Below are 20226 nucleotides of genomic sequence, written 5' to 3'. Positions count from 1 at the left end.
CAATATAGGGAACAATTTAAACATAAACTATCCTGTGTCCTTGGGTGTTATGAAAGGCGGCCCCCCGAAATAAATGTATTATTATTATTAAGAAGAACACATGGCACACCAACAATCAATCACCGTCCAGCCTCAGCTTTGGTATTCTTTCACAACCATGTTATGGGTTTATTAGACTGAGCAAACATAAACATATGTGGGGAACATAGTGCTGCGTCTCCTGCCAGCTCCTCACTCCTGAAGTGCTCACTGCAGAGCAGTGTCCTGTCACAGGAAACAAAACCGTCCCTTCTTTGGGCGAGTTCCCACTGCCTCCTCCTCTCTTTGGTTTTGGGAAACCTTAAAAACATGAGAAAGGTAGCCAGATAAATTATTGTCAACATGTTCCTCCCTTCTTTCCTTTAACATTAAGGGTAGGACAAAAATACACACCGAAATTATCATATTTTTGGTATGTATGCATGTATGTATAGCCTACTTTAAGAATAAGACAACCACACAACGAAACCTGTTGTTGTTCCTCACCTCTGCCTAAAGGGGACTTAAAAAAGGAACCTCTCCACAATTTCTCCACATGTCTGAATCGTCACCTCTATAAGGTGGCCACATGTCTGAATCGTCACCGTATGATGCACTAAGAGTAATAAAAAAGGTGTCCAATAGAAACATTAAATAATTGTGTAAAGAAATGGTAACAACATATTCTAAAGAGGCTGGGTCAACAACAATCTTGCAATACTATTATCTCACATAGCCCCACTGATCCTGTGTAGCAGGACTTGTAATGTACATACATCCACTAAGTAATTAACGATTATCCTAATTGTAGTCATAATATTGTCATATCTTACACGTGAAAGGTGATCCCACGGGTTCTTGTTTCCAGACTGCGGTGATTAGAGCATCCGTAGGCTGCACAAAAGTCCGGCATAGTCAGGTACTTCTGTAAACACAAAGCCAGCAAATTCCTGTATCATAATGCAATATGTTTTTAACAAGCCAAACCACTTGGAAGAAATCATGTGTAACTTAAGTTGTGTTGAAAGAAAGAGCAGTTCTGCCTCTCCCACTGGTGGAGTTGTGGGTCAACTTTGTAATACTAGGTCTCACTGACAGCCTCTTGTTATTAGCCAGCTAATAAATACAACCACATACACAAAGAAAAGCTGCAATTTCAACATGTCCAAGCATCCTGTATCATAGCCATGCTAATCATGTTTATAATAAACCAAACCGTTTGTAAATCAGTCAAGATTTCAGTGAGTTAAGAGTATTTTTGTGCAGATCACTCACCTGACAACAGCTACCATAACGCGAATCAGAGTAACTGTTGACTGTAGCAAGATGGCGGCCGGTCAGCTACGCTGGAAAATCTCCCATGAGCCATCTAGTGTTCACTGTTTATATATATCTATGGCAACAACTGCATCATCTGTCGAGTGTTTTGTCATATTTTATAATCTCTGCTGGATCAGCTGAACATTGTTCCCCCACATATTTACTTTGAATTCATTGAGAGTGCGGTGTAATGAGACAATAACAAGTTACAGATGCGGACACACACACACACACAAATATATGTATATAAATATATGCAATTTAAAGTATGAGAGCACTCTCATAATAACGTAACACAATCAGAGACTGGATATATCCCCCCCTCTCTCTGGTCGCTGAAATTGGGAATTGAAATTACGGGCCAAAAGTTGTATTTGCAAGTATTAAAAGTAAGGACATCAAACCAACTGAGACCCGTCTGTCCGCCGCATCTACACACAGCCTACCACACACACCTACACACTGTACCACACACACACACCTACAGCTCCTAAAGCATAATCAGGCTTCAGTCGTTGTGTATTTTATATTGTGAAGCACTAAATGGTTTTAGAAAAATATCGACTCTTTGTTTGTAGATATCTACTAAACTAAAGCAAATAAAGAGAGTAGGCCTGTTATACTGAGTGATATATATTTTACACACTGCTCTGCTTTCTGCAGGGCCTCACAGCTGTTCTCACTGGAAACATCGCGTTGCGATGAGAGCAGGTTCTAAAATAATATCCAGGGGTTGCATGCAGAGCTGTCATTGGCTGAGATAAGTCCGGCCGTGCGTCACGAGTCTTTGAAACATCTCTGTTGGCGGAAATGCATCCACGAAGCAGCCGTGGAGGACCGTGACATTTATGATTTATGACACACAATGTGTAAAATGTCCACATTGTGTGTTAGGGGCATGTAACACATTTTGTGTGTAAAAATAATCTACACATAAATAAACACAACACGTGTTGTCCCTGAGCACACTCTGTAGGTGTGTTGAAATTCAACACATGTTATGTCATATTTGACACATCCCTTCTAAGAGTGTACAGCAGACAGTAGCTAGCCATTTTCGACAGATACAGCCCACTCAAAAATATATTGTTTTATATAAAATACATTTTTATATATATATATATATATATATATATAGCTGTACACTTTACGAATATAATAGTTTTTTATGGACAATTTTACCATTCAATCTCGTCCAACTGATTTTGCTGCCGTCACTCCTCGGCTCTTGGTAGTGCAGGCATTTATCAAACCTGGCAACTCCGGGTTTCCTTGCAGCTGTCAATCAAAATCAAGTGGCTCCGCTCTAAAATCCCAGAAACTTTTCACGCGCTCGTAGACAGACTCCGCGAGGCTGACACTCCCGCGCGCAAGCAAGAGGGCTGTCTCTCTCGCTCGCGAGCGCAGAGCCGCTCGCGGGCGCAGAGCCGCTCGCGGGGGTTTAATCTTCGCGCGAGGGTCATTTTATGCGCGTGTAAAAGCACATGTTCCGCTCGTGAGTAGCTTGTTTTACGCGCTAGAATATTGACCCAAATCTGACTCCATACTGCAGCTCCAACGCAGAGACACACATTCACCACGGCCGATTTCAAAATAAAGTCAACCCATATCGACCCTAAATATAGTATAGTTAAGAACGAGAAACGTTTTTAAATATCTTTTTTTGATATCTTCTGACAACGGTACGGGGGTGATGACGTCAAAGCATCGCCCTATTTGCCGGGCTCAGCCTCGGCCCAAATTAACCCCTTGTTACACCTAATATATAATAATACAAAAATAACCGAAGTGACTGGCTAATATATGTCGACAGAATATTATAATAAGTTACAGCTGTATTGTTGTTTGGGAAAGCATAATTATCTTGACGTTTTGTTGACTTGTTGCCGTATCCTAGAAACGGCTGCGCTAGGAACAGTAGCTAGGAGCTAAAGCAAAGCTAACCTGAAGCCTCATTGCAATAGACGTTGATGCGATCCAGCTGCAGGTAGCTGTCCCCCTGGTATGAGCCGGTCGGGTCAATGCCATGTTCGTCGCTAATGACTTCCCAAAACTAGAAGAGAATAAAACAACAACGGTCAAATTACCTGCTAACTAGCATGACTTAGCTTAACGATTGGAACAGGTTGAACCCGTAGGTAGCTTTCATTAGCATTGCTGCTAAGTAGGCTAATCAACCCGCCCAAAACGAACATTAACATCCACGCACTTAATGAATGAGTTAAGAATTCAAATGTAAATCTAAAATACTCTCTTACCTTAGCTCCAATTTGATTTCCACATTGGCCTGCTTGCATATGCACGATTTCCCTCATTTTGGTTGAATTCAAATTTGATTTCAACCAATTCAAATTTGCATTTTTACTTTTCTACGGTTTGTGAAATGGCTGAACCGAAAAATCGCGATTTTAAAACATTTCTAGACTCCGCAGATTTGTTTTGCTTTAAGGGTCTCCGTAGTAGCTTACTCTCTCACTTTCCAGAATGCGCACAAAACTCAGCCACATTGCCTGACTCCCCGATCTGCTGTTGTTATGCTGTGTTCGTTGTTGAGCATAACAGAGGACTCAGACATTGTACATTACATATACAACTAAACACGCCTTTTCTCCTCCTTATCTCTTTCATGACTTTTCATTTAATATGGTTTTGAACACTGTAATCAATACTCAAGACAGGAAAAACTTCACGGCTGGTTTCATTTCTGTCCACGAACACAGATGAAGAACTCATTCCTAAAAAAGGTGCTACTTCAGTTGTATGGAAGTGGTTCGGGTACAAGCGGTCATACATAGAACAAACAACTGTTCTGTGTAAGGTCTGTAGAAAGACAACTTCCTAGAAAGTTAAAGGGATGTTATTTTGTTTGAGGGTATTTTTTTATTATTCATTATCATTATTTCTTATTTGTTGTATTTCATTTTACAAGTTTTTTCAGGGATGGCCTACAAGAGATTTTTTTTTCAGTTTGATTTAAAAAAAATCTTTGCACATTAATGACAACCAAGTGCCGTGGTGCTGTTTTTATTTTTTTTATTCTTGAACAACTGATTTGTTCACATATGCCTAGACTACTTGGTAATCTCATTTATTTCTATTGTGTTAATAAAGAAAATATGTATTTACATTTTGCCTTGGTCTGGTTTGTTTAGAAAAAAATCGAGGTTTAAATCGAAAATTGTCCATTAGTTAGAAAAAAAAAAATCGAGATTTTATTTTTAGGCCAAATCGCCCAGCCCTACAACGAACTAACCAGAGAAGATGGGAGTGCTGCCATCAACCGTTACCCGATTAACGCCATTGGTCCAAATTCATGTCACTCAGCCTCAGCAGACATCTCATTGGTCAAAAAAACTTAAGGGAGTGTCAATAGCTTGGTTTCACTTGATGTCACACCGCTGCGTTCCTTTGGCGCGAAATTCCATTCCCTTTAGGAGGTCAGGAAGTCATTTTCTACAGAGGATATAGCTGCGAAAATGCCGGTGTGTTGTGTAGTTTACGGTTTTTCCAATCGATCCGGCCGAGAGAAAAACGAGGTTTTACCGAGTGCCGAAGGTTGTCGTCCATAAAGCTGAGCAATTTAAGAAGCTAACCGAAGAACGTGCAGTCCCGCTTTGCGCGGGACTGCACAGCATTTTCCCGACTTTTGGTGCGTCCCGCAAATTGAGACGATGTCCCGCATATTTCATTTTGATTGGCTAAAACGCTTTTCTTTAAAATCAGATTCATCCAATGGCTGTTGAGAAAGCAGGGAAGGCTATCATCAGGGGGCTGTGTTTGCTGTCAATCAAACTGTAACACACGGCGGGTGCTGGTCAAGTGTTAACCAATGAGAGTAACTCACACACACACACCCCCCCACCCCGCCAAACAACAACAACAACCGCAGGCGACGCAGCAGGTTATGGAAAATGGAGGAAACTGAAACTACAGCTAAGAAGAAAAGAAGATGCACATACAACAAAGACTGGGAAGACACTTACCCGTGGGTGCAGCCAGTGCAGGGCGACTCTCAGAGAGTTTTGCAATCTTTGCAAGAGTAATTTTTAAATTTCACATGGCAGTGAATACGACGTCAAAAGACACAGAGAATGCGATTCTCACAAGAAACATGTCGCTCAAAAGAGACATCCCACTCTATGGAGACATTCCTACTCAAACCAAAAAATGATGGCCACTCAGACAAGGTGACCGCAGCAGAAATAACCAGTGTTTACCACACAGTGCAACACTCCCATTCATACCGGTCAAATGACTGGTAACAAGCTAGCGCCGACCTTTTTTCCAGACTCTGAGATAGTAAAGAAAATGTCATGTGGTTGTACAAAAGCAGCGTCCATAATAACAGATGTGCTTGCCCCTGCCTCTGTGGAGAGTTGTTTGACAGAGTCAAAGACACCAGTGGTTCTAGGTGACAGAAGGCCCATCTTCTGTTGCTGTGATGGACAAAACTGAAAGCTATTTTATTTGATGTATTATTATGTTTCTGTTCCCTCCTGGCCAGTGTTGGTTTTATTTTATCTATTAATTTATGTTGTGCCTACTTGTACAGGTAATACTGACTAATTGAATTAAGAAGATGCATTTCTAAACACTTGAAGTGAATAATGCCTGCTGCCTTAGTTTACTTTTCTTTATTAAAAAACTGCATTTTGACTTCACTTTCTGCTCAGTTGTTATATATTTGTTACGTTTTTTTTCTTCCGGGGGTTGGGGGGTGCTGTTGAGAGGGTGTCCCACATTGTCCCACACAACCATACTCCTTGTCCCACATTTGGTTTGTTGGGATCTGGTCACCCTAGTCGGGAGCAGCAGAGTCGTCTAATGCAGTGTCTGCAGCGACCACTTCATCAGAGGTATTAGCTAACTTGGTTTTTGTGGCTTTGTTTATGTATTATTGGGATGTGGTTAAATGCTTATTTACTTAGTTACTGATCATGTTTAAGTTACCTGTAGTCTAATATGGACTTTGATGGGACTTTTTAGGGTGCCCTAGCGCTTTGGGTGACGTTGAGTCGGTAGACTGGGCTCCCACTGTTAGCCTCGGTTACCACACAACAAGTAAGCCCAGATCAGAGGCATCTCTTCGACGAGAGCAGAGGATGGAGCTCAAGGAAGACCAACAAAGACAATCAGAATGTGCAGAGGCTTTGTTGGATCTCCTGCAGACAACCGAGAGCCCAGAACCGACGCAGCCCCCGTCTGACAGCCCACAACCAGAGGACACCAGTGGGATATTAAATGACCAACAAGGTAAATTAACCACCAGCATTATTATTAAATATTACAAATGTGATTGTCAGAAAATCAATGCAAACTTTGAATTAGGTTTAGAAAATAGAGTACTAACTTGAGAATCTGCAATAATTGGAACAGAGAACTTGCATGTCTGTAAAAAGGTTGTCAAAAAGATAACTTCACAACAATTCACATTCATATTTGACTATTTTAAATAACTAATTATGCTTGCTACTGCTATATTGTATGCAGATGCAGGATGCCAGACTGATTTAACGATGGAGGACATCGAGAGGATGGAGGAACACAACAGAGCTGGGAGATCTTCGGACAAAGGCACTGGACACAAAGTTCAACCAGGTGTCCTTTGAGAACAACGAAGAGAAGACAAAGTTTTACACCGGGCTCCCCAACTTCTTAGTTTTACTTCAGGTTTTTCAACTGTGCGAGCCCTACATCACCTGTGGCCCTATGTCTGTGCTCTCCAAATTTGAACAGTTCATTTTAGTTTTGCTGAGGCTGAGACTAAATCTCCCTCTGAAAGATTTGGCTTTCAGGTTCAACATCTCTCTCTCCACTGCTTCTAGAATTTGGCATAAGTTAATTGACATACTTCATGAGAGTACAGCATTTATAATTGGTGGCCAGAGCTACATGTACTTCAAGCTACAATGCCAATGGGATTCAGACAGGCATTTGGATAGAGTTGCTGTGATTGACTGTTTTGAAGTTTTTATTGAGAGGCCCTCTAATTTACTAGCTAGAGCACAAACATGGTCCAACTACAAGCATCACCATACTGTTACATTTCTGATTGGTGTTGCTCCCCAGGCTATGTCACTTACATATCTTGTGCCTGGGGAGGAAGTTAGTGATAAACAGATCACAATACAGAGTGGGCTCCTAAAACACCTGTTACCTGGAGATATTGTCCTAGCAGACCGTGGGTTCCATATTGGCGATAGTGTGGGATTTTACTGTGCTTCACTAAATGCCTGCATTCACCAGGGGGAAAAGTCAGCTGTCAGCATACGAGGTGGAAGAGACAAGAAAAATAGCTAATGTGCGTATTCATGTCGAAAGAGTCATAGGATTAGTCAGAAGAAAATATCAGATGCGCATCAGCAGGAGAGGACTCTTTAAAGTAGAGACACTACATACTGATATACACCTGCGCATCAGCAGGAGAGGACTCTTTAAAGTAGAGACACTACATACTGATATACACCTGCGCATCAGCAGGAGAGGACTCTTTAAAGTAGAGACACTACATACTGATATACACCTGAACATCAGCAGGAGAGGACTCTTTAAAGTAGAGACACTACATACTGATATACACCTGAACATCAGCAGGAGAGGACTCTTTAAAGTAGAGACACTACATACTGATATACACCTGAACATCAGCTGGAGAGGACTCTTTAAAGTAGAGACACCACACACTGATATACACCTGAACATCAGCAGGAGAGGACTCTTTAAAGTAGAGACACCACACACTGATATACACCTGAACATCAGCAGGAGAGGACTCTTTAAAGTAGAGACACTACATACTGATATACACCTGAACATCAGCAGCAGAGGACTCTTTAAAGTAGAGACACTACATACTGATATACACCTGAACATCAGCAGGAGAGGACTCTTTAAAGTAGAGACACTACATACTGATATACACCTGCGCATCAGCAGGAGAGGACTCTTTAAAGTAGAGACACTACATACTGATATACACCTGAACATCAGCAGGAGAGCACTCGTTAAAGTAGAGACACTACATACTGATATACACCTGAACATCAGCAGGAGAGGACTCTTTAAAGTAGAGACACTACATACTGATATACACCTGCACATCAGCTGGAGAGGACTCTTTAAAGTAGAGACACTACATACTGATATACACCTGAACATCAGCAGGAGAGGACCCTTTAAAGTAGAGACACTACATACTGATATACACCTGCACATCAGCTGGAGAGGACTCTTTAAAGTAGAGACACTACATACTGATATACACCTGAACAGCAGCAGGAGAGGACTCTTTAAAGTAGAGACACTACATACTGATATACACCTGAACATCAGCAGGAGAGGACTCTTTAAAGTAGAGACACTACATACTGATATACACCTGAACAGCAGCAGGAGAGGACTCTTTAAAGTAGAGACACTACATACTGATATACACCTGACCATCAGCAGGAGAGGACTCTTTAAAGTAGAGACACTACATACTGATATACACCTGAACATCAGCAGGAGAGGACTCTTTAAAGTAGAGACACTACTGATATACACCTGAAAATGAGCACAATCTGTCTGCTTCCAGGAGTAAAAGGTAGAAGACAGGCGTTATGTGGGAATGCTGTGTAAAATATAATGTAAGAAAATGACTGCAAACAGTTGACATAAAACAGTCTCACCGTAAGGTCCATTGAATAGATGTTCTGGAGCTTTCGGTGAAATTACATGATCCTCATCTGCTGCATATTTTTTATGAAAATATAGATTCTGTATTAATATATATATATGTATAAAGAATAAAGAAAGTCCAAATGACACCAAAAGTACTGATTAAGATCCTATGCTATGATCATGAGAGCTCCTAAATGGATCTTGAGATGATAATGCAGTCGTGGCTTCAACACACACCTCTGCACCTTTCCTCAAGCATGTGAAAGGGATTCCTCGTCTTTGAGATTTGTCTCATTGCTGGTACAAATAAGGCAAAATGTAGCCCACAGTTGCATCATACTACATATATTTTATGAATGAATGGGACATTTCATGAGATTATCTGAAAAAGAGGCCAATATATTTATATCCGTTTCCCTGTCAAATGATTCAAGATTTCTGCCTCGGGAACTTGGCTGAAATGTAACATTAAAATCATTTTGGATTCAGCGAAGGATCTCACATACAGTTATTAAGAAAGCAACATGTATATTCCTCCAACACTATTTAGAAGGTATGATAAGGCATTAAGATGTGTCCTTGGGCAAGACACTTCACCTGAACTTGCTCCTGTGGGTATTGTCCACAGTATCTGACCATTGCATGTATGATATATGTGTAATGTGTGTATATGTAAAAGCACTTTGAGTCATTGAAAAAGCGCTATAATAAATGTAAGGAATTATTATTATTATTAAGAGTTAGACAGAAATGTGCAGCTGCTACATTAAGGGGACATTCTGGTGGCAACGGTGATGAAACAGATTTTCTTTTCAGTTTTGGAGAAATTGGAGGCGGTTACAAACACTTCCCATAAGAAAATAGGTAACCCAAGACATGCACATTCCTCCAATAGCCACTGAAACATTTAATAAAGCGTCAAACATTAAAGAGGAATTAGAAGCTGCACTTTTAAGGGCTGATCGAGGTGAAAAGTGTCATTAGAGAGTAAAAAGCCTTAGATGTTTGTGTGGATAAATTATCTGTGAACAAAAAGCACAACACCTTAAATGTCAAATCCATTTATTTGTGCAAATCATAAGAAAACAATCATAATATCAGCAAGAGTCACAGGTGGCATAATGTTTTAATATCTACGTCCATTACACCTGATTTTACACACAACCCCTACCCACAGATGTAACAAGTGTCTCATCACATTGACTGAAGACAAATGCCAGAAAGTGCCAATTTAAAAGCCCAACAATCAAAGATGACTTAATGATGTAAATACAGCTCACATAATATTCACTTTAATACAATAAACTACAGCTGCTGTGAGAGAGAGTGAAGCATGTGATCTAATCTGCAGGTTCACACCACCCTACATGGAGTCAAAACACTTCTGCACGTGTGTGTTTCTGTATTTTACTCTCAGAAGGAAGCCATCAGTCATTTTTTCTCCGCACTAACATCCCAGTCCGCTCATGGATCCGATCCGGTCCAGTTTCAGCCCGAAGCAGCCGCGGTTCCAGCCCCTTCTGGACCGGTCTGGCTCTGCCCTCTTCTGATTGGCCAGAGCGCCCTTTAGCAGCCGCAGCCAGGGGGTCTCCGCCTGCGTCTGCGCGTCAGCATTTTTGGGGTACTCGGCTGCTTTGCCCCCGAGGACATGGTGGACTGCTCCTCTGCCGGGCTGTTCAGCAGGCTCTCCAGGTCGTCCAGGGTCAAAAGGTCGTTGTAGCGTTCCAGAAACTGCTCCATGAACTACAAGAGAAGAAGAAGAAGATTAGATTGAATTCTCAGGGAGAGGAATGATTCAATCAGGGACACATTTCATACTCTCTCTTCCTGCTGTCTCTCCCTGTTTCTGGATTACTCTCCAACATCCACTCTTACCCTCCTTTTTCAATCCTCCAACATCCACTCAGAATTCTACCCAATCCACTCTTTAACGCACAATTACATAACTACCACTACGGGTTTTTAACTACTAAATACAGTTAATATTTACATTAATGATGTGACTGTCTGTGTTTCCTGTAGTGATTGAATTGCTCTTTTTACTGCACTGTTAGTGTACAGTTTTATTATTATTGTATTTTTGTATGTCTGGCATAACAGTTTCCTTCAGGATAAATAAAGTCCTATCTTATCTCCCTTTTTCTATCCTCTAACATCCACTCTGAATTCTCCCCAATCCCCTCTTTCCTCCTCCCCCCTCCTCCCCCTCCTCCCCCTCCTCTCCCTGTGTACCTGCACAGCGTCAGGAGACGGGTGCAGAGCTCGAGCCTCAGTGTTCTCCAGAGGCGAGAGCAGCAGCAGAGCGACACACAGCAGCGCCGGACACAGCATGGCAGCCGAGAGGAGGACAGGAAACTAACTGGAGACTGAAAATACACCGGCTGCGAGACAGAAAGGAACATCGCTTATGGAAACAGTCACATATATTCATACGGTTAATATAAAGCACTTCAGGTTGCAAAAGGATGGATTTTTGGACGTTGGCAGACAAGTTGAACCAATCCTTAACTGGTGGCTTCGGGATTTATTTGTACTTTATTTTTATATTTAGCATTTAAGCAAACATTTTTAAAAACTAGCACTAGTTGAGGAATGCACAAATGTAATGTCTATCGGCGTACAAGTGAAAGGTGCAGCCCCCGTTCCCGTTAAGGAAAATAAAAAAAGTAAATAAGATTTTCATAAATTATGTGTTTTGTTTAAAGATAAATTGCCTTTTTTCCTTCGTTAAATAGTTCTCAATTAAAGAGAATATTGATTTAGAAAGTACTAATTAAGAGAAATGTAGAGGATTTATTCATTTAATGGTAACCTGTTGAGATTTACGTATAAAAGACTAACTTTGAAAGCAGACCAACTTCAAAAAAGACTTTCTCCTAAGGTTGCTTTCAGCCTGAATTGTGGAAATAAATCCTCTACAAAATGACTAATTGGCTTTGAAAACAAAAACTGCAAACACAGTAAATTACAAGCACTACTGTTAATTAAAAATATATATTTAAAGACTATAAAGTGAACATTTTAGAAACCTAAAACAGTAAATTGTAAAATACCGCTCAATAAAACACCAACTAAATAGCTTTACAAAATATTTAAAGTGCTCACCTGGTTGGGTTTCTCTCAGTTCTTGTTCTGCTCTCACAGACTCCTCTCCATCGCTCGGTTACCTCTCACTTGTCTTCACCTGCAGGGACTTCACTTTCTCTCCGACTCCGCCTCTTCCTCCTCTTCTTCTTCCTCGCTCTCTGATGGAACTGAACAGATGAATGTTTCGCTCTCTTGCGTCCGTCCTCTGTGCAGGAGCTGAGCGTTGGGCATCAGTTCGGATGCTGCAGAGGTTTTGTAGAGCCAGAGACGACAGCCCCCCCCCCCCCCCTCTCCACCTACACACACCCCCACATCTTCCTCCTCCTCCTCGTCTTCTTTTTGTCTTTGGAGTGATGTCATGATCTTGGAGAGCGTGCTTGTCATTGCCAAGGTGACTGTGTGTTAAAGAACCACAGCACAAAGTGAGGTCAGAGGGCAGCAGCGCTCTTCAATCAGACCTTTGAGTGAGGGAAAGTTTTGCGATTTTATCTCACAACAAATCTAAATTATATTTTTACAATTCTCTTCGTGCATATCAGCCTCCCTCTCTTCCCCTTTGTCTCCGAGGTTTTTCCCAGCATGCACTGAGCTCCCCTCTCTGTTGTGTGAGTTACAGTCTGTCAGGGCCATCTGCTCCCTGTACCCCCTGCCGACAAATTACAACACGCCTCCATCCAACTCACCGACCTCCAAGTTCACAGCCTATTTCGGGTAAATAAACCTCCAGCCGTTACGAGTGTTTGTCCCACAATCAGTGAACAGTTTCGTCTTGATTAACGAGGGCTCCATTATGGTTCATATCTGTATTTTGTGGGGGGGGGGGCTAACCTCCTATAGGGGGTCCAGGGGCATGCTCCCCAGGGAAGACTTCTTTTTTTTTAAATGTTGAAGTTAAAAGCATCAATCTGGTGCACTTTGAGAGCAACATGAAGAGATCTATGGATATTTTACTAATCACTCTCCTTTCAATCTGGATTCTTGTTTATTAATGACAACTTTTTTTTTTATTGTCATAGTATTTTATACCAGTTTTTACTTTATTATATATTTTTTATAACTATAATGATCATATAAAGATGTGCCTTTACCTCACTGGTTGTAGAAAAAGCTTCTTATATTCGTTAGCATAGCTAGCTAACTAGATGCTAATAACAAAGAAGTTAGGGACTGTATGATCAGTATGACAGATGAACAGATCGCCACTGGGTTTACAAAAAACTGCGGCATGTGTACGGCTCCTTATGAGTGTAATTTGTGAAGTGCCGGAGCGGTGTTCTGGTGCTCTCCGGCAGCACTACACCCGTCAGACAGACGTATACCACGTGATGACACGTGAGGCTCGTGTTGTGTTCAAGGACCCTGACCTTGCGTGTGTTTATAAATTACCTCGAGGGCCGTATCGAATGGTCTCGCGGTCAGACCAGAGGTCCCCCACCCCTGCTCTACTGTGACATGTTAACATGCTTTAAAACGGCCTTATAATGCTTTTTGGAGTTTACCCTATGTTAAGTGTGTTATATAGGTTTTTGTGCATGTAAATGGTCTGCTAAGGCTAAAATACCAACGTTTCCTACAAACGGAGTTTCTCTCCCACACCCCTTGTTTTACGAACCCAACAGTGACATCACTATGTAACACTTGTACTTCTGTTGGCCAGTGCACATTGTACGTGATAGACTAAGGGACGGGACATCTCTAAGCGGGTGACCAATCACAAAAGAGCTGACCAGCTAACCAATCAGAGCAGACTGGGCTCTGGTTTCAGACAGAGGGGGAAATAGGTGCTGCAGCACAGGCAGTATGAGAGAAATAAAGAGCTTTTTGAACATTAAAGCATGGAGACATGTCCCAAAATACACCTATGAAACTTGTAAATTAGCATAATGGGGACCCTCATGTTCAAAAGTGCTTTATTTTTCTCACTATGCCCACGCTGGATTTAAGCCTTTGGAAACCAGTTTTTATAGCTCAAAAACAATACAACAGTACAGGAAAGGGAAAACCAGCTTTGTTGAGCAGCACAATGTGTGATGTTTACACATCAGCACAAACAGAATTCTGCTTTGAAAAGCGCTGAATAAAGTTGTAATAAATGGTTGTTTTTGCACTTGGCACCCACCGATACGTTTAACTCAAATAAAGATACAAACCTAAGTGCTGCTGCAATCACACAGTTAGCCTGTTGTCGACGAGTGTCTTTACATAACGTATCAATCACACAGAAAAATGCACCTCTCATCTTTTAGGAGAGGACAATGTGTGGGAGAGGGAGTAGGCGTGAAGGAGATATGCATTGAGGAGAAAGGGAGGGCAGTTAAACCTCCGTGTGTGATGTCAGTGAAGAGAGGAACAGTAGGAAAGGAGAAGGAAGGAGAAAAGAGAGCGAAGGCTGATACAAGAGATTGATTACAGACAAACAGAACATGTGGAAAGAAAATTATTGTAAATAAACACGCAGGCAGGATCACTGGTGAGGAACACGGTGGATTCAATCTGATATCAGGGTCTATGCAGGAATCCTGAAGTCAAATGTAAAACCTTTTAAGACCCTTTCCATACATTTTAAGACCTCATCGCCACTTGGAGTTCTAACCGGTTACCTTGGCGACACACTTTACCTCACATTGACTATATACAGTATTGATTGTCCTTCCTCCTTATCTTCCAACCATTTGGACGCAGACTTGCATTTCCCCATAACAATGTTGCTTAGCAACCGGCGTAAACGGACCTTCGCGCTATCAAGCAGTGAGCGTGCGATGTCCGTTTCAGATGACGTCAAACCCAACGGGATGCCATCAATAAACTACAGAATCACACGCCACACCTACGCCATGAGTACATTCAGGCAGACTGCAGAACACAACCTCTCTGGACACTTTATATACTTATTGAAAACAAGCTACAAAATGTAAAACCTTGGAAAATGCCGTTTAATACTTTTTTTTTAATTCATTTTTGCTAAATTGATTTATCAACTTTTAATACTTTTTATGACCCCGCTGACATTCTGTATATGAAAGAACATGCAGCAAGAAACTAAACTGGAGGGCAATGATGAGGAGAAGCATGGAGGGCAGTAATACTGTCCGGGCAAGCTGTGACAAGCCGTTAAACTGCGCCGTCCAAACACACGTTACAAGCAGACACTCAGAGCGGTGTGTAAAGACGCTGTAAATCCACTTGACAGCGGACCCTCGGAGTGATGCAGCTCAAAGAGAGACAGCCGTGGAGTTTGTATCAACCAGAACAAAGTTTATTAAAAGAAGGCATGATTTCACATCAAGAGTCTACAGAAGTGTAGTGCCAATATCTTAAACAAAAGAAAGTGCAACAAGATTTAAAAAAACTGTAAAAATGCTTTAAAATGATAAAAGATTAAAAAAGGAAAGAGACACAGAAATAAGACGAAACGATAAAAAGACAGATCAGTTTCTGAGGCGGGTGCGTCGGGAGGTGCGGGCGATGGGAGTCGTCACTTTGGGCGTCTCACTCTCCGCCATCAGAGCATCTGAGGGACAAATACATGTAGATTAGAAGCAGAATAATGCATGGGGGGGGGTGTCAGAAACCCACATTGACATTAAAGGAATCTCCACTTCAAGGTAGGACTCGATTCACTTATGAAACCAGGCGCTTCTCTTGCCTGTCAAACAATATGTCATAATGTATATATCATTGCACACAGTTGGTGGTTTGCACTCCTTTTGGTGGGATAGGTATCAAAGAAACTTGACTCATGCAACGCTAGTAGCTCGGCTGGTTAACATAGATGCCCTTAGACCCGTGTTTCTCAAACTTCTTCATACCAAAAACCACTTAACCAATAAATAAACACTCGCAGACCACCTAACTCCACAAATATCAAAAAACACATCGTTTTCCTAGAACAGATTACAAATCGCCTGAAAATGGTACAAACAAGTGGCAACATGTGTGACGAAGGTGCTGCACTGGGCTATATCATGCAATCGAAAGTGAAACTTAAGCTCGCTCCATTGCGGAGATATTCCCGCGAGAGTGCGGAAAACTTAAATAGATTAATTAATTTCAAATGTGAAATGTTACCAATATACTCACGGACCACACTTTGAGAAGCACTGCCTTAGAGTGACTGGACCCTACACTCTTCCATAAGTGGGTCAAAAAGGACCCGTATTAGAATAATGTGTGTTTTTATGCGATTTTGATTAAGAAAAATCGATCTAAAAAAAAATTATATTTTGGTTCACACTAGAAATATTTTCTATTTAATTTTAGACATTTTGAAAAAAACGTTTTGAACATATCGATGCAAAGATCTCCGCTATTCTGAGACCCTCACAGTATTCCAGTCCCTTTTCAAGACTCATCTCTTCTCCTCTTGTCTACTCATAGCGCCCCCCCCCCCCATCGCTCCATGCGGTTGATCAAGTTTGATAGTCCTATACCCCCCACCCTAACCTTCCCTTATATTATAAAGTGATTTTGAGTCCTTGAAAAGCCCTAAACAAATATAATGTATTATTATTATTATTATACTGACAGGTATCAGATCCTGCTGTGTGAAATAATCTTCCTGAGAGGTGTCACTTGTGATGTAGTCTGTGGTCCACAGTGAATGTATTCCTGACAGCAACAGGTGATAAGAATCAAAGGTTCCCAGAGGAAATGCATACGGGTAATTTTTGACCCACTTATGGAAGCTTGGGGTAGAAATACAAAAACTACAATTTCTTAAAATGTATACAATTTAAAATGTGAATGGCATGATATCCAAAACATGTTTTCTGAGGAATAGCTGGAATATGAAATGATAAAAAAATGTAATTACAAAGATACTCTCAGAAAACCACCTCACCGGGTCAAAGAAGACTCACTTATGCATCCAAGGGTGGAAATGTATCCACATATTATTTTGACACATTCTTGACTTGCAGTTTGGAGAAGCATTTCATCCTTTCGAGTTGTCTTTTATTAAATCCATCAGACATATCTCTGGGAGTGGTGCTGCTTTAAAAGTCTGTAATCCTCTTGGAGTCAGTCAGGTGTTCCACAAACTCTGAACTTCGTCGTATCCAAAGTAAGACCGAAATACTAAAGTCAACTCTAATATCGTACAACTCAATGGATCAAAGGATATTTTGACATTTCGTAGGCCAAACCCAGAGAGACATATTGCCATAATACTCAAATGGGTGTTTTCTGCCTTAAATAAATGTAATGCTTACATTCCATACAAAATGTGTTGCTAAAGAGGAAGACCACTCACCCTCATCATCCTCCTCCTCCTCCTCCTCCTCCTCCTCTTCTTCATCATCATCACTGCTGAAGGTGATCGCCGGTTTCTTGGACTTGCGAGATTTCTTAGGCGTCACAAAGCTGTCGTCGCATCGGCTGGAAACCGAGGGCTTTGCTTGACCTAAAACAAAAACGGGAAGCAAAATCAAATTGTCACATAGAATCTGTACATGCACATCATGCAGGGAAATGGACTGCGTTCATATAAAGCTTTTACAGTCTTAGCGACCCCTCAAAGTGCTTTTGCTTTTGCAAGTCAGCATTCACACACAGGCTGTATCACAAAGGGCCAAATGCATTCACACACCATTTTGATGTTAAGTGTCTTGCCCAAGGACACATTGACATGTCGAGGCAAGGGTTGGGGATCCATCCACCCCCCTTCTGATTGGTGGACGACCACAGCAGCCCCTGAAAGTGAAACCCCATGAGCACTGACCTCTCTTTGACCTCTGCCGGCCCCTGGCGGGTGCAGCTGTTCGAATGACCGTCTTCTCAGAGGGTCCTCCTTCCTTCTGGTTCTCTTCGTCCATCTCGGGACTCTCCACGTTCTCCAGCCCCCGCGTGTGAACTGCAGTCAGACGCTTCTCAAACTCGTCCACCTGGGCCTGGAGGAAGCAAACGTATCAGTAAACAAGGACATGACATCTAACTGAGCTGGAAATGGAGAGAAGACGTTCAAAAATATATTCAAGGCTCTGAATATATTTTGCAACTTCTTTCCATTGAACATGGCTCACAAAATGCTGTTCACACGGGGTGCGTTCCATACTGTGTGTCTGACGCACCTTGAACAGGGCTTTGGCCCCGCGCCGTAGCTTGGCGGTGATGGAGAGCAGCGGCTGGTAGACGCCGGGCTCCGTCAGCTTGTCGCTGTAGCACTCCCAGCACTCCTGCAGCCTCTTGAAGCCGCGCTCACACATGGAGAGCAGAGACAGAGACACGGCCAGGTCGCACCACTGCCGCTCCGTCCTGAGGGGGGGGGGCACAAGAGAAACGTGGACATTTACAGCTCACCTATTATGCAAAATCCACTTCTTCATGTCTCTTCTACATCAACATGTGTCCCCTCTTCTTCATGTCTGTTCTACATCAACATGTGTCCCCTCTTCTTCATGTCTCTTCTACATCAACATGTGTCCCCTCTTCTCCATGTCTCTTCTACATCAACATGTGTCCCCTCTTCTTCATGTCTCTTCTACATCAACATGTGTCCCCTCTTCTTCATGTCTCTTCTACATCAACATGTGTCCCCTCTTCTTCATGTCTCTTCTACATCAGCAGGTGTCCCCTCTTCTTCATGTCTCTTATTCATCAACACGTGTCCCCTCTTCTCCATGTCTCTTCTACATCAACATGTGTCCCCTCTTCTTCATGTCTCTCCTACATCAACATGTGTCCCCTCTTCTTCATGTCTCTCCTACATCAACATGTGTCCCCTCTTCTTCATGTCTCTTCTACATCAGCATGTGTCCCCTCCCTTCCTGCATCGTGCGCGAGTGAAATGCTGCAGGCAGGCAGAGATGGGAGGAGGAGAGGTTTACTCACTTGGCCGTCCTGAAGCGCTGACACAGTTTCTCTACCAGAGACTCGGTCTGCCTCTCCTTGGTGATGTAGGAGAAGAGCTGTCTGAAGACACAAAACAATACAGCGTTAAACAAACATCTCAAAATAGAAAAGCTGTCAAGTTTCCCCTGAAAACTTTTTAAACACGTCACGATTCCCCCTCGTCCTGCTGAGTGGACAACTCTCAGTGGACGAAGGAGAAAATAAGCACATTACGAGCAATGACCTGATGTTATCCTTAATACTTGTGCACATTTTTACTTCTTATGTTTATATTGAGTATATATTAAATATTTGTAGTCCATTTTGTTATTGGCACATTTTTACTTTAACCTCCTATATATATAATTTCCTAGGGCTGTCCCGAATACCATTTTTCGGGCAACGGATATTCGGTAGTAATCAGCAGCGGATATTCGGCCCGCGAGGGGGGGTGCAGTGCAGCTGCCAAAAAAAAACGAATAACGAAATTGAAACCCGACTAGTACTCTAACGAACGAATATTCAGGTACAGCCATATAATTTTCCTGGATATATTTCATGGTTTTGGATTTGTCTCTTTTTTGTATGTTTATTTAAAAAAATGTATTTCAATTTTATTTACTTAATTACATTTCTCCTCTAAATTGCAAAATGTATTTCCAATGTTCCTACAAATGTAATTGATACATTTTTGGGAAAAGTAATCAATTGTTATGTTTATATCCATTTTTGCTCCATTTAAAAAATCTTGCATATTTGTATTTATATTCATGATAATATGAATATCTGTTAGGGCTGCGAGATATATCGCGTCGTGACGATAATGGCATTATTTTTTTAGGACGTGGGATATTAAGTAGGCAAATGAACTCAAACACGTCATGTTACAATTATTTTGATGCTTGCTACAAAATGAAAAGTCGTGCGGCTCTCATGTCGGGGGAACGTGAGTGAGTGACATGCCGGCTCTGCATGCACAGCAAACCACCAATCACCACCATTCTTGATCAGATCACAGCAGGATAACCGAGCTAGCTCAGCTTGTTGCTCTGATAACTTAAGATCCAGAAGTCCGTGACTAAAATCCTTCATCCGGTTAAATATCGCTAAAAAAAAGACCAATTGTATCGCATTAAAGTTCAAGAAAGGATGGTTTGCGGACAAAAAAAAAAAAAAAAAAAACGGTCTTTTCTTCAATTCCTGTCTTTTTTCATATCGATGGGAGAAAATATCACAATGTCAGTTTTTTCCAATATCGTGCAGCTCTAGTATTACTTTCTTATTATTGCACATTTGTACTTAAACTTCTTA

At 41.6% G+C, this 20226-nt stretch overlaps 2 protein-coding genes and 1 long non-coding RNA gene across 4 annotated transcripts in view; all 3 read right to left on the bottom strand.

Moving 5' to 3' along the window:
- Window positions 1-119: 119 nt before the first annotated feature.
- On the bottom strand, window positions 120-1386 carry LOC139435520 (uncharacterized). The gene is made up of 3 exons (XR_011644770.1): window positions 1294-1386; window positions 852-943; window positions 120-339 (listed from the first exon to the last, which is right to left on the bottom strand). It is a non-coding gene; the product is annotated as an uncharacterized lncRNA (long non-coding RNA).
- An 8659-nt stretch (window positions 1387-10045) lies between these two features.
- nppcl (natriuretic peptide C-like) lies at window positions 10046-12337 on the bottom strand. The gene is given in 4 exon segments (XM_034103143.2): window positions 10046-10638; window positions 10641-10743; window positions 11233-11381; window positions 12106-12337. Coding segments are annotated over 3 exon segments (393 nt in total). The 5' UTR covers window positions 11332-11381; window positions 12106-12337; the 3' UTR covers window positions 10046-10447.
- A 2979-nt stretch (window positions 12338-15316) lies between these two features.
- Window positions 15317-20226, bottom strand: part of LOC117460718 (condensin complex subunit 1-like) — a 28926-nt gene continuing 24016 nt past the window's right edge. For both annotated transcript variants that reach the window (XM_034102260.2, XM_071205982.1), the window contains exons 14-18: window positions 18916-18996; window positions 18156-18339; window positions 17807-17975; window positions 17339-17488; window positions 15317-15598 (exon numbers count right to left, since the gene is read on the bottom strand). In XM_034102260.2, coding sequence (XP_033958151.2) covers window positions 15516-15598; window positions 17339-17488; window positions 17807-17975; window positions 18156-18339; window positions 18916-18996 — 667 coding nt within the window. In that variant the 3' untranslated portion in view covers window positions 15317-15515. The remainder of the gene's footprint in view (window positions 15599-17338; window positions 17489-17806; window positions 17976-18155; window positions 18340-18915; window positions 18997-20226) is intronic.

This window comes from Pseudochaenichthys georgianus, chromosome 16, assembly GCF_902827115.2.
Source record: "Pseudochaenichthys georgianus chromosome 16, fPseGeo1.2, whole genome shotgun sequence".
NCBI lineage: Eukaryota > Metazoa > Chordata > Actinopteri > Perciformes > Channichthyidae > Pseudochaenichthys > Pseudochaenichthys georgianus.
This window is presented reverse-complemented; position numbering and strand designations above follow the sequence as displayed.